Raw genomic sequence first — 20,632 nt, 5'->3', positions numbered from 1 at the left:
TTTTCTTTAACATAACCGCAATTGCTGGCACCAAATTCATTAAAAATATTTCTTCCTATAACTTATTACATATAACTTACCTTCATAAACTTTCCTAATTCAACTGCTACATATTTACAACATATTTTATTTTAGATTATTTAAACCAATAACCTTTTTATATTAACATAACTTTATTTACAATACAAACTTAATTCTATAAACAAAAATTAAATTATTTCCCATAATAGAAAATTTTCATCATTTTAAAAATCTATCTCATATACACACATCCCCCTCCCCAGATATAACACATTTAATTAATTAATATATCTGTAATACAGTTTGTAGTGTTTTACTTTGCTAGATGCAGCCACTAATAATAAACTCGATAGTTTTTATAAACTTTGCTTTTCTTAATAATACTGATATCTTCCTTAATATTAATAATACTGATATAATATTGTGTAATTCGGTAACAAATAAGTTTTGCAAATATGTTTTGCAATTTTCTTAATTTATTATTAAAGTAACAGAACTTGCAAGGGAAAGATGTAAGTAATTTAATATAAAATAAAAAAATAATTAGTAGAATTATAAGCAATAAAAAATTAAAAACTAAAAAACATTTTTACCAACGCTATTGAAATTTTGCTTCTGATGAGTTACATCTCATATGTGCTGGTACAACAGGTTGAAGACCCTTCTGTTCCAAAATAACTTTCTCGGCTGCTTTCAATGCGTTATATACTGACCGAGACTTTGGTGCTTTTACCAAATAAATTGTACATTGTCCCAATAACACATCACACTCTGGCATACCAATCATTTGACATCCATACATTGTATGAACAGCTACACCTACAAATTTTCCGAGTAATTTATTTATAAATACTATAAAAAATGTAAATCTTCTTTTTTTACCTAAAGCATCTGGATCTGCTAGACCAATGTCTTCGCTTGATATTCTAACTAGTCTTCTTGCAATGTTTACTGGATCCTCTTTGGCTGCCATAATTCTGGCCATCCAATATAAGGAAGCATTTGCTTCTCCAGCTCTTATTGAATTGTGAAGCGCAGAGTACATATGATGACTCTGATCGGTTTCTTCTTCAGACAGCACATGTGCTTTTTTTACACTCTCTCTAATATCTTCCAGAGTTATTGTAGCATTAGTATTACCGGACACTTTCAATCTGTCCGATGTTCTTGCGAGCACTGCTAACTCCAAAGCATTCAGAGCTACACGTGCATCACCGTCACATACCTCTGCTAACCATTGTATTGTTTTATTATCAATAGAAAATTTTGAATTTAAAGTAGAATAAGACTTAATTTGCTCTTTATCGTTTATCGGTTTTCTTTCTTGTACGTTAGATACATTTCCATTCATACGTTCTATCGCTCTTTGAAGAATTTCTGTAACATTGGATTCTGTTAATTTATTCAATACGAATACACGACAGCGGCTCAACAAGGCTGGATTCAAACTGTAAGATGGATTTTCAGTGGTACATCCAATTAAAGTAAACGTTCCTGTCTCTACATGTGGCAGGAATATGTCTTGCTGAAGTTTGTTAAAGCGATGAATTTTATCCATAAAGACAATCGTTTTGCAGCCAAACTGAGATTTATTTTTTGCCACTGTAACAGCATCTTTTACATCTTTAATACCAGAACTTGCTGCAGACATGTTTATAACGTGCACATTATCGCCTTTTACTCTCTTGCTTAAACATGCTATCACATTGGCTAAGGATGTCTGAAATATAAATTGTAAACAATTATTGTAAAACGTCAATATTAAAAAGACGAACGAGAAATAAAAGAGTATTTTTACCTTCCCACATCCAGGTGGACCCCAGAATATCATACTTGGAATCTCTCCCTTTTCCAATAAATGACTCAAAACCGTATCTGACCCAAGAATTTGTTTTTGCCCTATATAAGATGTGATGCTTGCTGGTCTCATTTTCTCAACAAGTGGAACATGTTTTTTATCCAATATTTCTAAAGATTGCATTTCTAAACTGTTTGTAAAATTGCGTGAATTGTGGACAAGAGTAAAACATAACAACACAGGTTGTTTAGTTGTTAGTTGCTTGATGTGGCGATAGATCATAGATAGAGCTGCAACACTTGTCTTTTCTTTTATCTAAGGAGGGACAATGTGCTGCCATCTACAGCGATGAGAGAAGGCACAGAATGTCAATGTCGAGTTGCTCGTGCCAAATTGATATCAAATAATTGCACATATATTTTACACATGTGTACACATATTACGAAACCGCTGCCTATTAAATTAACAGGGAGATCATCTGCAATCGTAAGTTCTTCGTGTCAGGTATGCTTTATGTCAACTACACAAAATTACAGTTGCATTGGGAACGCTCGTAGAACACCTGACATTCGATATTTGCGTGACGATGGAGTCACCGGTGAGCAAGGAGCAGTATCGACTCCAGCAAGAAGCATTCGTCTCCAATCACGGAGGTACAACACCGCAAGAGGTTATTTTAATGCTTATGCCGAACATATGTAGTATCTTGTTGACGTCGACGACTCTAGCAGTTTTTAGAAGGTATTCTCACAGAAATGTATCGGTCGTGCTCGAGTTCGCACTATCTGTTATTCCGAACATATTATGCTGTACCGTATTCTCCGAGCACGTCAGTAGCGTGTGCATCGTAATGATGTCCATTACTGTACTAAATATAATACTGCTGGGAAGCAGGGGAGCTAATCTTTCCAGCTTGACTGGAGTCATGCGGCCAGTTACCAGCAAAAGGCCCTTCGTAACGAATTTTCGCGCATTGACCAACATTATTAGCACAATCTGCATCCTAGCCGTTGACTTCCGGATCTTTCCGCGAAAATTTGCCAAAACAGAAGTGTTTGGGTATAGTTTAATGGACACGGGTGTTGGGCTGTTTATTCTGGCCAATGCCTTGGTCGCACCAGAGGCTCGGGACTTTTCTAGTCATCGCCAAGCAGGATTTCGAGAAACTTTGACGAAGAATATGAAAAACTGCTTTCGGAGTTGCATATTGCTCTTGGCACTAGGTCTGGGACGTTGCGTAGCAGTGGAGTACTCAGGATACCAGAAGCATGTAACTGAATACGGGGTTCATTGGAACTTTTTTATAACTTTAGCGGTTGTTAAGCTGTTTACTAGTATGATTACCAGTACTGTTAACTCAAAGTATTCGTTACTCTCAGGTATTTGGATATTAGGGATGCATGAATACATTATGAGCACAAAAGGATTAAAGCAGTGGGTCTTGGGCGATGGACCAAGAGATGACTTTATCTCTGCGAATCGGGAAGGCCTAATTTCTGTACCTGGTTACGTAGGACTATACTTTGTTGGTATAGCTGTTGGACGATTGATACACTCGACGTATCAAAATTCGCACACAAAATTAAACATGAATATTTCTGTGAAACTGTTTGGTTTCGAATTCCAAGCAAGCTACAATGAGTCTATGTTGTTGTGCATTAAGTTATCTTTGATATCTGCACAAGCTTGTATTGCAACGCTAATCTGTGATTCATATTTCAAGATCTCAAGAAGATTAGCCAATGCTGGATACTGTATGTGGATAGTAACATTAACAACTACGATGCTTACTTTCCTGTTACTTGCAGAGGTCATACTAGATATAATTAATTATGCAGCAGGTGAAACGTACAATGAAAATAAGATGAAAAAATTGCGTAGAAGTTTGCGGTTGAATTTAAAGAAATACGTGGATAACGAGGAGGAAAATAAAGAATGTATAATCAAGAGATCTTTGGAAATATTTGAGGCTGTAAATTACAATGGCCTATTTTTCTTCCTATTTAGTAATATCATGACTGGTCTTGTAAATATGTTAGTGTATACATTATACACGGAGCGGTTAGCAGCTCTGTTAATATTGACTGTATACATGGCCGTAAGTGTATCCTCAACATTGATACTTTATAGATTACAAATACCAATTAAATTGTAAAGTGTATGTGAGAAACGATAATGCGCTAATTTTAATGAATTTACAATTTTTATCGAATTTTTAATAATTACGTTAAATTAGGTTAAAAGTAATATTCTTCCCAGTATTTTTAAGCTCCGTGGTTGAAAACACATAATTTATATTAATATATATGTACAGAGAATTTGCAGCTATAGTTTCTAATATAGCTAACGTGTTATCATTTTTCTATAGCTAAATATATATTTAAATATTATATATATAAAATATTTAAATATATATTTACCCATATATATAAATTTCATTAAAAAATTTAAGTTAAAACGGAACGCTGCCAAATGCAACTCATACATATCGTTATTCATGTCGCATTTATTATTATTTAATAAAATAAGTATGTACACATTATTATAAAAATAAGTAAAACGTATTTGATCGATAACAGATGGTTTACTTGAGAATTACACCGTTCAACATTGTACGTTCAGTATTGTCATACCGTTCACTATTGTCATACATAATTTTTTTAATTTGTGCCTAAATTTTCTTCATAATTCATCTTTGTACAATATATCCGATTTTTGTTGCAGTCTAATTGATTCTTTCGCATTAGAGGGCTGTATCGATTTTTTATTATCTGTTGTTCTAGTATCATTTTGTATTTTAGTGCGAAGTTTGTTATTAATAAACTTCTTAAACGCATTATGATGCTTTACGTGATTTCTTGCAAGCGAGACGATTCTTAAAAATTCTTTAACATCGAAGCTGTAGTTCGTAAACTTGGCATGAGCTCCGCCATCCGGATGCGTTCCCTGTAAATTAAATATTAATTATTATCATAATTATAATAGTAAGTATGTTCGATAACAACAAATAGTTGATAAATTTATCTCACAATCTGGCTAAAACTGCGGAGAAACAGTGAAACAGAAATAATCTACATATCTTAAGTATTTAACTTATAAAACTGCTCATTGTTATTATCTCTTACTACTTTCAAAGATTTGATTGTTATTTGAAAATTATCATATTCATTTAAGCAAAAAATTCATGTGAACATACCGGATCTTGCTGCACTAACTTCGATGTATTTTCCCACGTAAAATATTTTACACCTCGTAGTCGCGCAAGATCTTTGTAGCAGTTAGGATCTTCGCAATTATATCTAGAAGAAATATTAAAATGCACAATCATCACAGTATTTATAATTAAATTTCAAAAAATATTGTGGTAGGCGAGGGAATTAATCTTACATTTCAAATACCGCCGCCCAATCAGGTAGGAACATTAAATGTGTTAAACCAGCGCCGTGAATACCGATATAAATATCGGTGTTTCTAGTGATTTCTAATTGCTTCTTGAATGGCACATTTTTATTATATATTACCTGCAAGAGCAAATTGATGTGAGAAAATATATAACCCGTTCAAAGCCATCACATGGCGAATACATATTTGATTCTGAAAGAAAAACTTTAACGTATTTCGCGCGGAAAATGTAGTATTTTCTGATATCGGAGGAACATGTTTTAAATAAAATAAAAAATTTATCATCATGAATTCTTCTCATCTTTCCACAATCTCAATCTCCGAACTTTTTGAACATATCGCGTATTTGAAATATTAAATATAAATCTATAAAAGTTTTACCTTTCTGACTTTGTATTCCGGATTTTCTTTTAAAGCTGTTACCAACTCATCCTCGTTCAAGATTTTTCTGTACTGAGTATCTCTGCTCAGTAATGTAACACGAATCTTGTGATCCTTCCTCTGATGCAGAGGTATTCGAAGACGATGCAGCACATGATCGCCGAACGCTTTAAACAATCCGGATTTTTCACAGCCATATATCTAAAAGATGTTTTCTCTTTAATTAATAGTCTTTTTGGCAGCGCTGAGTACTTCGACAAATATAAAATGATAGTACAAGTGGTGTATTATAATAAAGTCCGAAAATCATTCGTGGTAACAGAGGAAACACCAAGTTCTTAAAGCACACAGTTTCGCCTCGGAACGTTTTTAAATCCCATAGCGGATTTCTCGTGAATGCTTCGAAAGTGTCTTGGAATGCTGACCGGTAACTGAAAGTAAAACACCTCGGTATCTAATGATTCCTGCTCCTCGTTTTACGCTTATGCCGGTTTCGCTTTACGCTTGATTTTGTTTTGCGCTTGTTACCTATAACTTTCCCAGATCATTATATGATTGTCAGTGTCGAAGGCGGATGGGTGCGTGAGATTCACGTGCAATGATGCGTATAAGTTGAAGAAATCGCAAAAATGATGATACATGTTTACTGCTATAACAAAGCGACTTTAGCAGGATGACGTACGATGAATTGTTTGACTCAGTCGTTAGAACCGATATTTTGCAAATATCGTTGTACCTACTGGCATCTATCTTCATGATGAAGGTCGGTTTCTCAATGACGATGTCGCAGTCTCCGTGGACAATAGGCCGACGAGGTAGCTTTTCAAAATTTCGCACTTCCGGCCCCCAGGATTGCAGTGGGCTTATGTGATCCGCATTTTCCTGTAATCTCTTTTCGTTCAGCCTGATCGCAGAAGAGAGAGAGTTAAGCACTTGCGAAGTTTTTACAGAAGCAATCCGCAATCTTGTTGTTCGTTAACGTTTACTTACGTGCAGTAGCCGCCTATTTGTCCTTTTTGTAGAACGTCCATTTTATAACGTATAGGTTCCTTTCGCGTCAACAAATTAGTGAAATTTAACATCACATTTCTTGCTCTGCAGAATCTCACGTGCTCCGAGCACTCCAATGATGAATCATCCTGAGAAATAAAACCGTAGGATTCGATCAAGATAATGACTTTCTGCGTTTCTAATATGACGTCAGATACTCATTATGCTTCAGTGAACTCACCACGAATAATGGTTCGCACAATAGCATCATCTCTTTCCTCTGATCGCGTACGTATCCAAAATCGCCTTGTGCGTAATATGTGTCCAATTGAGCCTTCTTCGTAGCAACCCAACCTTTGTGATCACCTGGACAATGTGGAACGGAAAAAGAATGTTCCGCTTTACAGTCCGTCTCATAGCCCCAACAAGCTTTGATGTCAAGACTATCCTGAAATATATCGCACAATTGAGAGATATTACTTTTAATTAGTTAGATAAAATAATTACAAGTACAAAAGCGACTCGAGAAGTTTTCATGAAACTGAAATAAAAGAATGCAAACAGTTATTACGTGACGACGTAAAATCCAGAAGAATTGTTAAAACATTTATAAAGAAAATTTTATATAATACGTTTGGCGTTATATGTTGTACATGGCAGAAAGTGAAAGTGCAGGTTAAGAAATAAATATTAAAAACGAGTCTTACCTTATATGGACAGGCTACATCGTTACGACACTTTTCTGCTACCGTGGGAAAGGAGTTGAAATAATACTTCATGTGCTCATGCGGCAGATTGATATCTGTGTAATTGCCGCCAATGGCAGTGACCGTGAGTACAAACACCACTGACACAGGATGAACCGCGAACAACGTCCTCATGATCATCGTATTGAAAAAATTACTGGAACAGGCCGGATATTCTCAAGAGTGCCTCGCTCGCTCGTGTCACAACGGATCGCACAATATGAATGAAAAACGAACCACCTGTGAAGGTGGGTGACTTCACCTACTATCCTCTGTCCCAACCGCGCGCGCCCGCGCACTCATACACCAACATAGAATTCGCCGAGGAAGGCGGTGAGAGGCAATATTGAAGATACGCGTGAGATGTGAGTCATCTTACATCATACAAATTGCATTGGCTTGCCTTGAGGAGCCTACGAGAAAGCGAAATTTTGACGTTTCTTATTTTTTAAATAATATGCCGGCGTTTTCTTTGTCCGTCAAATCGATAATACAGATTCGTCCGAGAAGGGAACACGTGGAAGTATTTTTCTTGAAGAAATCACAAGGTTTATTAACTGCAATTAACGTATTTTTGATGATTGCATTAAAACGTGCACTATTGTTAACCACAGATGAAAGAAACTTTCTAGCCAGTTACTTTCACGCGATTGACTGTCTAATATCGTATTTGCAATATAACTGCAACACTGTCACTGTCAAAAATGATTTATTTCTAGTCACGTATCGTGACTTGAATTATTTTTTTGTAATAAATGAAATGGTCGGTCTGGAGTAATCCGCCGAAGCAACGCACCTTCCAGCAGTCCTTAAGCTTACTGCTTGAGGCACCGCAACCTTCACCATCTGGAGGTTTGAATCTTCGAACCGTAACGTTTTATGGGCTTTGTGTTCTGAGAAAGCAATCATAACTGTTTGGGGTCCATCTATAGATTCCTTTACAGGCTACAAAGGATAGTCTTATCTATAGAGCAATGATAAATTAGAAAATTTGACTGAAGAAACTATCGTTATATATATATATATATCGACTATTGGTATATCGTGGATTTATCCGTTGCAGCTAAGAATAATTTTTACACTGTAGGAAAAATAACTTACAAGTTATCTACTATAGATATTCATTTTAAATATCATAAATTTATTGATAATAAACCTATATGTATAATATCAACAAATAATAACATTTAGTAGTCAATAGAATATAGTAAAATATAAAAGTGGTTTCTATTTAAATAAAAAAATAATAATTTTTAAAAACTTTGATATTTTTATAAAAGCTACGTTCATATATTTTCTTCTTACTAGATTAGTTGATGTGCTAAATATATTATAATATAAAATACTATTATATGATAAAGATTAATATTTTACGAATAGTTTTATACTCTTTGTGTTATATTTAAAGTATTTTAGAAAAGATAATATATTGTTAATTATTCTATATTTTATTGTAACTCCTGTGATTTGTTGCGAGAGCTGTTCTACTGACTGAAGCTTGCAAATTATAATTATACGTCATACAATCGTGCATAATAGGAATTATCTTCGGAATCAATTGCAATGCGCGTATCCTATTCTAAAAAAGGCGCGCACCTGTGTTGCTAGTTACAAGAAAAAAGCGAACGATTACTAACGATCTGTATACGCGATTCCCGATTAGCTGCCGCTGCCGCGAGATAGAAATATATCGATCTGTGAGATTGCGATTCTCGAACACAATCTTGACGGTCGCGGCGGTTAAGGGAATCGTGCTCGGACGTGCCGCGTTTTCGCGCTCTCGTTAATGTGGAAAAATCGCGTTTCTACTATCGCGGAGGTTGAAATCACGCACGAAAGTCGACGCGTGCTTCCGGGATGCTCGAGTTTCCGACGCAGGTCGACGTTAACGCGTTAAATTTTCATGCAATCGCGCTGTCGAGCGTACTACTAGCTAAGGACGCCATTATTGGGCATATCTTTTCGATCGCCCGAATTATTTCGCGTGTCGGAAACGCAACTTGGCGATGGGATTCGCTCGTTTTCAATCGGTGTATCAATTGTGTCGTGATATTTCGATTTGCGGTTGTTGGCACGCACTGGAGCAATATTTACATCTCGCACCGCGCACGCACGGGAGCAATATTTACATCTCGCACCCGCGGCACTCGCGAGTGGCCGATTCGGCGTAAAAACGCCCATGCGCGCGTAAAAGCAATCGAGCGTCGCGTCATCGAGTAAACTGTGCCGCATCAACTGCCGGCAGCAATCGGTCGAGCACGTCGGCGATCCGTAGCTTCGTTCACGTTCGGTTGCACGACGCAGCGTCCAGTGGATGTGGCGAAGTCATTTGATTGTTCGAAGGTAAATCGTTGTGCAAATTTCTCCAATTTTCCGCCATTTGTCGAATGCAATAGCAAAAGCGTGTTGATGTCATTTTTTCGTTCGATTTCAGTCAGAAAAAAAGCTGCGAAGCAGAGCAAACGCGGCGTAATTTTGGAAGCTGAATCTGCGTTAAATTTTCTGGAAAACGTCGGAGGCGGACGGCGCATGCGTAGCGGCCGGTGAGTCGATCCATTTGTTACTTTTGCGTTTAATTATTGTTGATTGATTGATTGATGCATCGATTGTCGCCACTGATCGCATTACATGAACGTTGTAATCAAGTAGGATTAATTTCTTTTTCGCCTGTTATTTCGTGAAACTCGCGAGATGCAGCAGATTTACCGCAGTGGTGCTCGTGTTCGTCTCGATGTTTGTTTTGAAAAGCACAAATAAAAATAATCTTTTTATTTCTTTGAAAGTTCTGCAGATATTTTGTTGCAAATATCAGAAGTCAAAAGCGAATGTTTTAAGGAACGTTATGCAGCATGTTCGAATTACGTTAAATCAGAGGTTTCCATGTTCAATTATCAAAGCATGATAGTTAACACGGATTGATACAAATTGATTGAATCATTTCCTGCTTATATATTATTCATTTCGAATGTTAATCAATATGTTTGACCCATAGCGTAATTAATTACGAATAATGTACATTTCATTATACATTACAATCAATATTTCCGCGTGTACATATCTGTTCCAGAAGACGCAAACGCGATTTATGTGTGATCGTTTCGATGTTTACGTAAAACTGTAAATGAACTACGTGATTTAAAGTTTATTCAATTTACATTGCATAAATTAATGTTATGGTCAAAACTCGATTCATGTACAAACTTCACACGGCAATTGTCAACTGCCACACAATACGTGACATATAATTGATTTTGGTAACACGTTCCGATGTTTAATATTTAATCGTTTTCTAATTGAATCGGAGACAAATTCGCTAATGATAAAAATTGTTTTTGGACCCCAGAAAAATTTGTATCCGCGTGAAACAAGTCATTTGTCGTGCGAGTCGCGTTTAGGTCTATTCGATTGCATGAATGGCCGCTGCAGCATTTAACAAGCTCGCGCGATCTTTAACAACATAACATAGTAACAATGGCACATTATATTATTTTCCGCGAAATATTATTCTCCCGTCGGTATCGTATCGAGTGGCCTGCCGCGTTTCACAACGGGCTGATCGACGCGAACACGAGACGATAACCGCTGTGGTATTCGTGCCTCCTTCGATGTCACGAAATCTCATGCTTTGCGGTGATTAAATATGATTTATGCAACAATAACGAAAAAAATAAATATTACGCCCAAGAATAACAAGGTGGGATGCGTGTTGCAAAGTTTTGCAAGGGGTAGGATTTTTCAAGCGGTAGTGTGAGGTGACGAATCTTTCAGAGGTGCGTAGGCAGTTTTCAACAGCCAAGATAACTCTATTCGCGTGATTTTAGTCCGGCATTTCCTGACGCAAATCGCTCTCGCAATTTTGAATCGCGCGATAACTTCACCCGATTGGCGAACGATGAAAGCCCGGAACCGGTGTCGGCTAGGGAACGTACGAAAAACGCGAAAACGAAGGTTGACACGAGTAAACGAGTTAATGAGCCCCGGATGAAACCGTCATCCGCAAAGTACCTGCCATTTTTCGTCCTCGAGAGGGACGGAGCCTCTCTACATATTTACACGCTAGCCGCGAACGTACACGTACACAGAGACGCGAGGGTGAATCCACGTGACCCCCAACGAGCGAGTGAGTCATTCCCTCCTCGGAGAGATAGCTTTCAGAGGACGCGCGGGGCATTTCTGCCTTTCAGAAGCTTTCAAGATAACCATGATCCGTGACACCAGTTGGGAAGTATCTGCTTCCTCATCCATCTCTTTCGCCCCGAGGTCTCACCCTATTTCGATCTGTTCCCTCCGTTCTTCCGGCGTTCCTCCCCGTTGGACCGCCCCTTGCTGCACCGCCAACTTCTAGTGTGATAAAAATAGAGTTAATAAAGAATCATTCTATTATGCGAAGACAATAGTTCAACGTCAATATCAAGTGATGGCTTCCGTTACTCACCATGTTCTTACGTAAAGCAAGCGCAGTTCCGATAAGCTCAAGAGACGCACCTTGTGCTAATCTCCGCAAGATACGTCAAAAAACGATTTCGACGTATACGGAAAAGACAGTTCGATCCTCCTCTCGAGGCGTGGCCAAGGGAGATCCTATCTTCGCAGTTTATGCGGTTTCGCTCGTCAACGAAAGAGAAAGAGAGAAATAGGATTTGAATCTAAGAGTCTCTGCATTCACTGGCTGTAACATACCGAGTCCCACACTCTGTTAGGCATGATTCGTTACGCAATCTGGAAGACTCGGATATCAGCTGCAACTCTCGTTGGTCGCAGGTGTCTTTCTCAGTTCATGAGAAATCGTTGCGCTGCAATTAAAGTTACGCTAGTAACGTAGCCAGCGAAAGAAGTACGAATTCGGATCTATGAAGCTTGTCAGCTCTGAGCGACATCCATTGTTTCCTTTTCTTTTCACCGTCGACACCGTCGTGCAGCGAACTCGAACTCGCGTACACCCGTGCATTACGCAAACGAATCTGAAACACTGAGTTGCAATAGCCCAGACACATGTCTGACTATTGAAATAACGGATCCTGTGCGTGAGATCCACGTGGAGGCGATCTCGATCTCACCGTTTGACCGCGGGCAAGTGATCAGCTGATTGCTTGTGATTGTCTGTGAAACGGAAGATCGTCGTCGCGGATCGTCGTACGTACGTATCCGAGTAAATCGGCATTGGTCGTTGGTCCCGCGGGCCAATCACGATGATCCACAAATCAATGCTAATCGATGCGAGAGGATCGTAGATACCGAGCACGAGGGACAATAGCGCCGATATCTCCGGCGTCAACCTGCCATAACGTGACCCGGAAACAGATCCCGCTGTACAAGCGTTATGTATTTATATGTATGTATAACTTATTCGTATGCATGTGCACAAAGACCTCCCGCTATGTGTACGTTGAAGTACGCAGATTTACCGGTGTATGTAGATCGGCCGGCTGGCTGGTAGGGACACACCGGCTTGCCCGAGCACGGATTGCCGCAGATAGATCGAAAGAACGATCTACATCGATCACGATCGCATCACACGACCCTCAACCCGACGCGGTCGCAACGGTACTCCGTGCTCGCTATTTATACTGGTGTGTCTAACTTTATTCCCACCCGTAGACCCTTTATCATTATGTATTATTGTTAGAATGATCCTTTCGTTGGACGGAGAATCATGGCGCAACTACATTGTCTCTCCTTAATCGTCAAGTATATTTTATAGTTTGATGTTGATAATTGTTTTACTATGAAGATTGATATTTTTACAAGCAACTCTACAAACTAACAAATCTTTGCCTCTATTTTTAACATTGTTTTAGTAATCAAAATTTTGAATGTAAAATTTGAACTTTACAATAAGTCAGGTTGACCCTGAAACTAAAAGTATATTCGAATACGTCGAGGTTGAAAAATTTCAACAACAAACGTAATTAAATATGCCATATTGTTGTATCACGAACACAAGCGGTATGCAAGTAAAGCCGATTTCTATCTCCGAGATGAGTGGAACAAGAGAAAGAGAGAGAGAGAGAAAGAGCTGTTACGCCTCGTATAGTTATGACCATTGAAACTACTGATTGCTGTCGTCCGAGTAACGACTATCATTTTACGACATATATCCGCGGATACAACCAACATAAAACTTCCTCGACCTGGCTGCTGCGTGGAGTCACCCCGATCACCGTGGTGACGTATCGCACGCCAGATTGATCTCGTGACGCAACTTTGCGCAACCCGCTGATAAACGGGGACCCGGCGTTTCCGCAGAAATGCAGTGCGCGCGGTAATACGAGCGCTGTGACATCGGCGTAATCGTCGCCGCCACGTTGGCGCCTTGTGTCACGACCGAGAGCCCGTGTCAACCTACGCGAAAATCAACTCTATAATGTTACTCGTAGACCTCGGGGTTCTTCCGTCCCTCGGAGAAAACCGCGGGGGCGGCGCGTTGCGTTGCAACCGCAACGCGCGACGCATCTTGCGAAACGGGAACGCTCCGGGTCACCCACGCGACCGAAAAAGTTCACGGATGAATACAAGTCTCCTCTCGATGGGTGCACTTGGGGGGGGGGGGGGTGCATGCCGGAAAGACGTACAAATCTCAGAGTTCCGATAGTTACGAGGGAGCTCTCTTGCGTCGACCTGCGCGAATTGTAAAGCGTAGTATATCCGTATATCCTTCCGCGAATCTACCTGCGTCTTTTCTGACCGCCACCCACGCACGCGTTTCATGTCAATGCGTATCCGTAAACATAAAGTATCGCGATTGTCGTCTTTTCCTAGGCAGAGTCGCGAGTTATTGGAATACAATACGCTCGCGTCGATCCTCGAACGTTACGTCACGGAGCTTGACGAGTTGTTGCACAGACGTGACTTATTGCCGCCGACGCGTCGTGATGATTATGGTACGTCGTTGATCATACTGAATCAACGAAGTGTCGACCGCATGAGAATCTACGGACTGTTAATGCGGAGAACGCGAGAAACAGAAAGCGTGGAAAATGAACGGCCGTAAAGCAAGTTACGACTTGAATGTATTCCGATAACTGTATCATATGCTGGAGAACTCCCCGACAAACGCGATAGGAAATAATACGTTATTTCTCGAGGATCAATAAACCATGATTATTGGATCTGCTGGCGTTTAGAATTATGCACGCTCAAATTCCAGCGGCTCTAAGCCGACCAGCGCTACAGAAATTGCCCGACGGCGTTTGCTTGCAAGGAAATTCTGTCTCACACATCGACTTCCTCGTTAGCGACGCCGCGGACTAATCGCTTAATTAATAGATGATAAATGTTTGCAATTCCACCAGCGAGCTCCGTAGATCTTCGCATGCAACTCGTTACCAGACCCAATTAATTAAAAGCGGAGCGATTACACGCGCATCTTGGCATTGCTGCTTGAGGACCAGGAACGTTTCTTCGTGTTGTTCCTCTTCGCCCTCCTCGAATTTTCTTCGTGACTCGGTGTGTACGATTTATTTCCACGTGTCGGCGGGGTCACGGGGTTGCAGTTCCTGATGTCGCGAGCATGCGAGGAACGTGCGAAACTTAAAATATAGCATGAGGGCTGGTGAAGTGGGTTTAAAGTTTCGTCCATCCTTTTTTTTTAATTCAAGACCCACTACTTTCGAAGACACGCATTGACATCGAATAACTCGCATCCAATGTCGAAATTCCTGTATTCCGATATTCAATTTAATTGCAAATTTCATGTAAAGTATAGTAAATGTAGAAAATGTATAGAGATGACTCTAATTACTTTATAACACTTGTCATACTTTCAATCTTGAAATTACATTTCTTTTCATGTTTTATTAAACTGTTATTTTTTAAATCTGTTTTTCTTTAGTTTCGCTAATTAACTTTTATGAAACCTGTAATTTAAAAATTGAGAATTCAACGAGCGTACAGTTTGTGCGTCGTCTTTTGCAAATGAGAAAGATGAAAAAACGACAGGTGCATAATATGATGCAATATCAGTGCCGATTACACGAAAGGTTGCGCATTACGAAAGAGAACGTAAATTAATTAACAAACAAGACAAGAGAATATCTCAGATGATTAAAATTCTTTAAAACAATTAATTTTATTACTCTTTATTATTTTATTTGCTCAATAAATATGCTCACAAATATCATTCTAAACAGACTTCTAGCAAGCCTTAACTTACGTGTTAAACTGATTTCGTTAGAAATCTAATCACTTAATAAGAAATGAGAATTCCCATCATGTGGGAAGTATGACAACGCAATCGCTCATTAAAACCCTGATTTGTATACAGTGTTTCGACGCAAAAAGTGTCACCTCAGATGCTATTTCTCGCATGAGCGTGATCGTAAACTTGGGAGTTAGTAATTGAAATATTAATGAGATGCTAGCCAGAGAGACAGATAGAGAGAGAAAGAGCACGGTAGTCGCGCGGCGTATACCTGCACATACAAGCGCTATAAACGAGAGAAGGCTTGGTCACATTAACGTCGTGCCGAGTGACAATGTGAACGCGTTGCTATCAACAACGTGGCTCCTCCGCTAACGAATTATCGTCACTTCCCTCTCAGTCAATTATGCCGAGACCATAAATCAAAACTTTGTCATATCTTGCATCTAAAGAGCACCTCCATCTCAGCGAACACAACCGGCGCATTAACTAGTTTCACGATAAGCAGATCCTATTCCGAAATCCGTTCAAAGTACAGTTACGTACACGGTAGTGCTACGAATCTGCGTTGGCGGCTCCGAAATATTCCGTGGCTGCGGGATGTAACGCGTAACAGTTACAATATATTCCTGCATAGATATAAGATTAGAATGTTCAATCTCCATGATGTATCTTATTTATCGTCCGGAACTCTGTTAACAGTGAACATGCTGGTAGTAGACGCGAGATAAATGATTAGAAAATAATGAGCGATTTGAGAATGAAATGAGGCAAAAGGAATTCAGTAAAGTGTCGTAATGCAGAAGGACAGCTATCCCAAAAGAATTCGTGGGAGATCAAATACAACTTCCGTTTGTAAATTACCCGCAGTAGTCCTTCGTGGTCCAAGCAATGCAACCGCGGAATCGCGTCGCGAAGAGTGCACCAAGTCCCTGTCACGAACCTCCTTGGAGAGGTTCTTTTAACAGCTCATGGCTGATCCGGAGGACCCTGGCAGCGCAGATACGTCTCGAGCGAGCCGTGAATGCGAGCCGCAGTATGCTCGTAAAAAGGTGAACCGGTGACAACCGCTATGACGCGGAATTTACGACGTCGAGGTCACAGCCCAGGTCGAATCGTGAACACCGCGGGACAAGTTGTCGTCGTTCGCAAAAAAGCCCCTCTCCGCCGCTTCCATTCCGTAAGATCGCGGGTCTGGCTTAGGTACGAGGTCTAGATGGTCAATAACGTCCTCGGAGCTCACGGTTATCTCGATCGGTTGGAGTCGCGGCGGGATCACGTGTCTCTTGAGGTGGATAATCACGAGCACGGTTGCACCGGATCTTAGGGGGGATGATTATTATCGCACAGATGGTACTTACAACGTGATTCAGGTGATCACTCAATTTCTCTCCCGCTGATCTCTGCACGAGTCGCTTTCGCTCGAATGCCGGCAAAACTCTCGTTAGTGACTCGAACTTTTAGAGTTATTTCTTAGATCGAATTGTTTCCCGGAATAATAAATTTGTACAATTTTATTTAAAAAGACGACTTAATTATATTTTAACATAAATAGAAAATTCGAAAATTATTTTTATATTTTATTGCAGTTGTATGTATCGAGAAGTATAAAAAGAGATTGATGGAAATTCTTAGAGTGGTAATAGTGAGCTGGCATCGATGATGTCTGAAAGTTTCTTAGAGGTTCAGGTTCTGATCAGCGACACCGATAACGAGCCGATAAAAGTTTACAAAAGTCTGAGCAATACAACGCGCTAGCAGGAGGTCTCGAGTACTCCTCTCTAACGTCTCTATAATCTATTAAATCCTCTCGTAAAGGTGATCTGAACACGCAGCGCGACCCGGAGCTATTTACCCTCGAAAGCAACGTATGCAATTGCCAGCGTCCGCTTTTTTGCGAATGCTTCCGGAATGGTTGGTTTATGTTCATTTTTAGACGCCCACTACAGTTTACCATTGCAGTTGTTAATAACCAACTGCGATTTATTACTAAGACCACAAGATTTGTACAAGGAGATCAAGAATCTCGGCGATCTTCGGTCTTCTTATGCCTGCCATAAACCAAATAAAAATTTTATGAACGCAATAATCATAATACATTCGCATTTCTTTCCGGCATCAGAACGCGCCAAGTGGTATTCTCGCGCGCGTAATGACCACGCCGTATACGATCGGGATGATGAGGGAAACGTCCTCGAAGGATACACCATTTGCTGTTGCGAAACGCCCACGCCGGTCTGTGGCGAGAAGCACAGGTGTGTCCTTCCGTCTCTCTTTTTCCGCGTCGCGCGGAACGCTATTATGCTCCACAGCTTGGACCACACGCCGGTCCAGGAATGCACGTGATTTTCTTCGTCTCTTTATGGAAATGCGAGAAGTGTGCGAATCAGTTCCACGTGGTGGCAAGAGAGAAAGGTTGCGAAAAGGCGGAGGAAAGGGGTGGGAGGCGAAGGCGAATTCTCGTGCGGTTCGCGAGTCAAGCTGCACCTGCATGATTCCTATTCGTTGCATGTAATATCGCGCGCGCGCGTGTGCGCGTTCACTACGAAAGCGCCCGACAACTTCAGGTGACCTGCATAGTAATTAGTAAATCCAGCCTGGGGGAGCCTGTATTTCTGCATATCGCGCGCAGCCATAACATTAGAATAAGTCTTCCATTAAGCGTCGTATCTTATACGTAATGTGCCGCGATTATATTCAATGGCTCTTTTCACGCCGTAAAACGAGACACGACCGTGTGCGTGTGACATTCGCTTGGCGCACCAGATCTTCGCGTTCGCGTCGAGAGGAAAAAATCTTCATATTTTTATGCCATATTATCTGCGCGCACGTGTTTTGAGATTAATTGCGATAATGTCGCGCGCAATCTCTATAATAAGTAACGTGTAATTTTATGGAAAATCGATAAGATAAAAGCAGCACGTTTTGAAATCGTTCTGTCATAAATTTAACGTTATGATACGTGATGATGATAATGACATATATCAATTTAATGAATCTACTTATTGTAGTTTTTCTGTACAATAGAGATTAATTATCTTATTTTCGTTGCGAGATCAACATCAAACGTCAAACATTGCAAATTTTGGATTCGGATTTTTTCCAAATCAGGTATTGCCTTCGAAGTGAATAGTTCTTGAGACGGATGTTCAGGACATCCGTCCTGTTTGTTGCGCGGTTTGTTGCGCGGTTCGCCGGGGTTACTCGCTGAGGAATTCGGCAACCCAGCGGGTCGTCCACGGGAGTGCGCAGAACATTCCATGTCGAGGGAGGTTGGCCATGTCGTGTCGACAACGAAAACAATTCCGGCCGAAAACTGTTTCACGGCCGTGGCTTGCACCGAGTACTCCGGTTATCGGGCACGATCGAAGGAACAAGGGCGTGCACGGGACTATAATCGTGGATCAACTTCTGGCTGTGGACCTGTCCACGCCGCTCCGACCAGTCCGGAACACACGGACTCCACCACTATCTACCCTGTATCACTGGTGAACGTTCTTATGTAGGCTCGAAACGACGCGTAACGCAACACGCACGTACATACGCACGTACGTGCAAAGGGCGTGGCGTACGATACTCTTCGGATTCGGATTTTTTCGTCGAAAATCGATGATTAAAAATCGCGGATTCACAATTTCAATTTCGTGCTCGTAAAGATTTTTGTCACAAAATTCTCACTAACGGCATAGAATGTAAACAATTATACAAACGGAATTATATAGTTATTTTCCGGATGATTGTAGCGAAATTATTGTTGCGACGTGATACGATGTTACAATAGATATTGTAATGTCGAACATTATTAACTCGTAACAGCAAATAGAAACGTGATGTACCGAAGGATCGAGACGTAGTACCGTGCGATGTACAAAAGTGTCACGGATAATTAGGCGAGTCGATGCTTGGTGGTGGTATCTTAAGTATCTTTCACTGTGGATAAGTGTGCGTTTGATGTTGGCTTTAACGGCGCTTAAGACTCAGGGATTGTATCGCTTAATTAGCTCTACCCTCGGCCGCTATCTCCTTTATGAAATCGTTAAGCGGCCCGCGCGCGTGCTTCTTATCGAATGTTTTAAGCCGCCGCGTCTGTCTCGCTCGCGTTATCGCCCTGCCGACTGCTACTTAGTTAACCGCTTATGCATACCCGGTTATTCCAAATCGCATTCTCCATGCATGGAAGTTCCATGCGCGGCATGATGATGGTTATAGGGCGGCTGAAATCCATTAAATGACGTTGTTTTAAGCGCCGATCGTCAGGGAAATCTTTGAGGAACGCGAGATAAGAGCAATTACGCGCACGTCTCGATCGAAACGAGACAATCTCGAGGGACAAGCCGTGCTTGTGATCCAACGAAAACGGATACGATAATTTCTTCATGGTTGATCACATAAAAATGTCGTCGGTCTCAATCTGAAAATCATGCGTGAACTAGGAATCTTCAGTTGATCGTCGACAATACAAACAGCAGTAATATCCTAGTCAGCGATACCTTGCGATCGTGACATCTAGTTTATCTTTCACTATTCAAGCGACGGTTAACCGTCGCTAATCGGCGCGATGCATTTGAACGGCACCGATGGGATTCACACGATTGAAATTCGTCACGCTCCGCCCAGCATCTGAACTGAGATATAGGGTATCCGCTCGCGCGTGATATCTACGCGGGTTGACGTGAAAAACAGCCTGGTCATCTTAGAACGTCGGCTGAAATATCAAGGCTGCTCGAGTACGTCGAACGCACTAACTAACGGATGGGATGACAATGTTCTTCTCGCGCTTTCTCGCAACGGTTACGCAAATTCAGGATCGGTACCGTGAGATAAGAGAAACGGCTTGGTTCACTGGTCGAGGAAGACACGCCGACGCGGCAAAGCGATTGGAATCCGCTAAATCGCCGAACACCGTTGACTGTTAGAAAGCGCGTAGGAATGCACGGCTGAAAACCTCTCGCCATACATAGAATGCAAGAAGCAACGCCATCATTAATTTTTTTCAAGTTTCTACTTTTGCATGAATTAGCGGTTTGCGGCTCATCATCACGTTACGATTAGACGTTTCTCTGCGGACGGAGTGCATCATCGATAAATGCGTGCACATTCTGAAGAAAGCCTAATCCTCGCCTCTCTTTCACACGATCTCAGCATGACGCGAGG

The 20,632-nt window shown here is 40.7% G+C and overlaps 3 protein-coding genes across 4 annotated transcripts; 1 reads left to right on the top strand and 2 right to left on the bottom strand.

Moving 5' to 3' along the window:
• Positions 1 to 5: 5 nt before the first annotated feature.
• LOC105282082 (ATPase WRNIP1) lies at positions 6 to 2,124 on the bottom strand. Its single transcript, XM_011343797.3, has 3 exons — positions 1,820 to 2,124; positions 904 to 1,741; positions 6 to 840 (listed from the first exon to the last, which is right to left on the bottom strand). Exons 1-3 carry the CDS (start codon positions 2,099 to 2,101, stop codon positions 620 to 622), a joined length of 1,341 nt encoding a protein of 446 aa, XP_011342099.1. The 5' UTR covers positions 2,102 to 2,124; the 3' UTR covers positions 6 to 619.
• A 40-nt stretch (positions 2,125 to 2,164) lies between these two features.
• On the top strand, positions 2,165 to 4,392 carry LOC105282083 (uncharacterized protein At4g17910). Its single transcript, XM_011343798.3, has 2 exons — positions 2,165 to 2,305; positions 2,377 to 4,392. Exon 2 carries the CDS (start codon positions 2,406 to 2,408, stop codon positions 3,972 to 3,974), a length of 1,569 nt encoding a protein of 522 aa, XP_011342100.1. The 5' UTR covers positions 2,165 to 2,305; positions 2,377 to 2,405; the 3' UTR covers positions 3,975 to 4,392.
• On the bottom strand, positions 4,384 to 8,053 carry LOC105282081 (EGF domain-specific O-linked N-acetylglucosamine transferase). Of its 2 annotated transcripts, none has more exons than XM_011343795.3 (10): positions 7,300 to 8,053; positions 6,834 to 7,040; positions 6,593 to 6,741; positions 6,343 to 6,506; positions 6,131 to 6,248; positions 5,880 to 6,033; positions 5,603 to 5,803; positions 5,207 to 5,340; positions 5,016 to 5,118; positions 4,384 to 4,765 (listed from the first exon to the last, which is right to left on the bottom strand). In XM_011343795.3, the coding sequence occupies exons 1-10, from the start codon at positions 7,477 to 7,479 to the stop codon at positions 4,502 to 4,504; spliced, it is 1,674 nt and encodes a 557-aa protein (XP_011342097.1). In that variant the 5' UTR covers positions 7,480 to 8,053; the 3' UTR covers positions 4,384 to 4,501. The 2 variants fall into 2 exon arrangements, with proteins under 2 accessions (XP_011342097.1, XP_011342096.1); XM_011343794.3 differs by having other exon boundaries at positions 6,131 to 6,251; positions 7,300 to 7,479.
• Between the last annotated feature and the right edge of the window lie 12,579 nt (positions 8,054 to 20,632).

The sequence above is a fragment of the Ooceraea biroi genome, chromosome 7, assembly GCF_003672135.1.
Source record: "Ooceraea biroi isolate clonal line C1 chromosome 7, Obir_v5.4, whole genome shotgun sequence".
Taxonomy (NCBI): Eukaryota; Metazoa; Arthropoda; class Insecta; order Hymenoptera; family Formicidae; genus Ooceraea; species Ooceraea biroi.
This window is presented reverse-complemented; position numbering and strand designations above follow the sequence as displayed.

Excerpts from the sequence above, each read along its gene's own strand:
- LOC105282083 (XM_011343798.3), top strand. The coding sequence starts at position 2,406 with ATGGAGTCACCGGTGAGCAAGGAGCAGTATCGACTCCAGCAAGAAGCA.
- LOC105282081 (XM_011343794.3), bottom strand. The coding sequence starts at position 7,479 with ATGATCATGAGGACGTTGTTCGCGGTTCATCCTGTGTCAGTGGTGTTT. Across the intron at positions 6,742-6,833 it reads TGTGCGAACCATTATTCGTG|GATGATTCATCATTGGAGTG; the intron begins GTGAGTTCACTG and ends TTTATTTCTCAG. Across the intron at positions 5,119-5,206 it reads TGGGCGGCGGTATTTGAAAT|ATATAATTGCGAAGATCCTA; the intron begins GTAAGATTAATT and ends TATTTCTTCTAG.
- LOC105282082 (XM_011343797.3), bottom strand. The coding sequence starts at position 2,101 with ATGATCTATCGCCACATCAAGCAACTAACAACTAAACAACCTGTGTTG. Across the intron at positions 1,742-1,819 it reads GTCCACCTGGATGTGGGAAG|ACATCCTTAGCCAATGTGAT; the intron begins GTAAAAATACTC and ends TTTATATTTCAG. Across the intron at positions 841-903 it reads AGCAGATCCAGATGCTTTAG|GTGTAGCTGTTCATACAATG; the intron begins GTAAAAAAAGAA and ends GAAAATTTGTAG.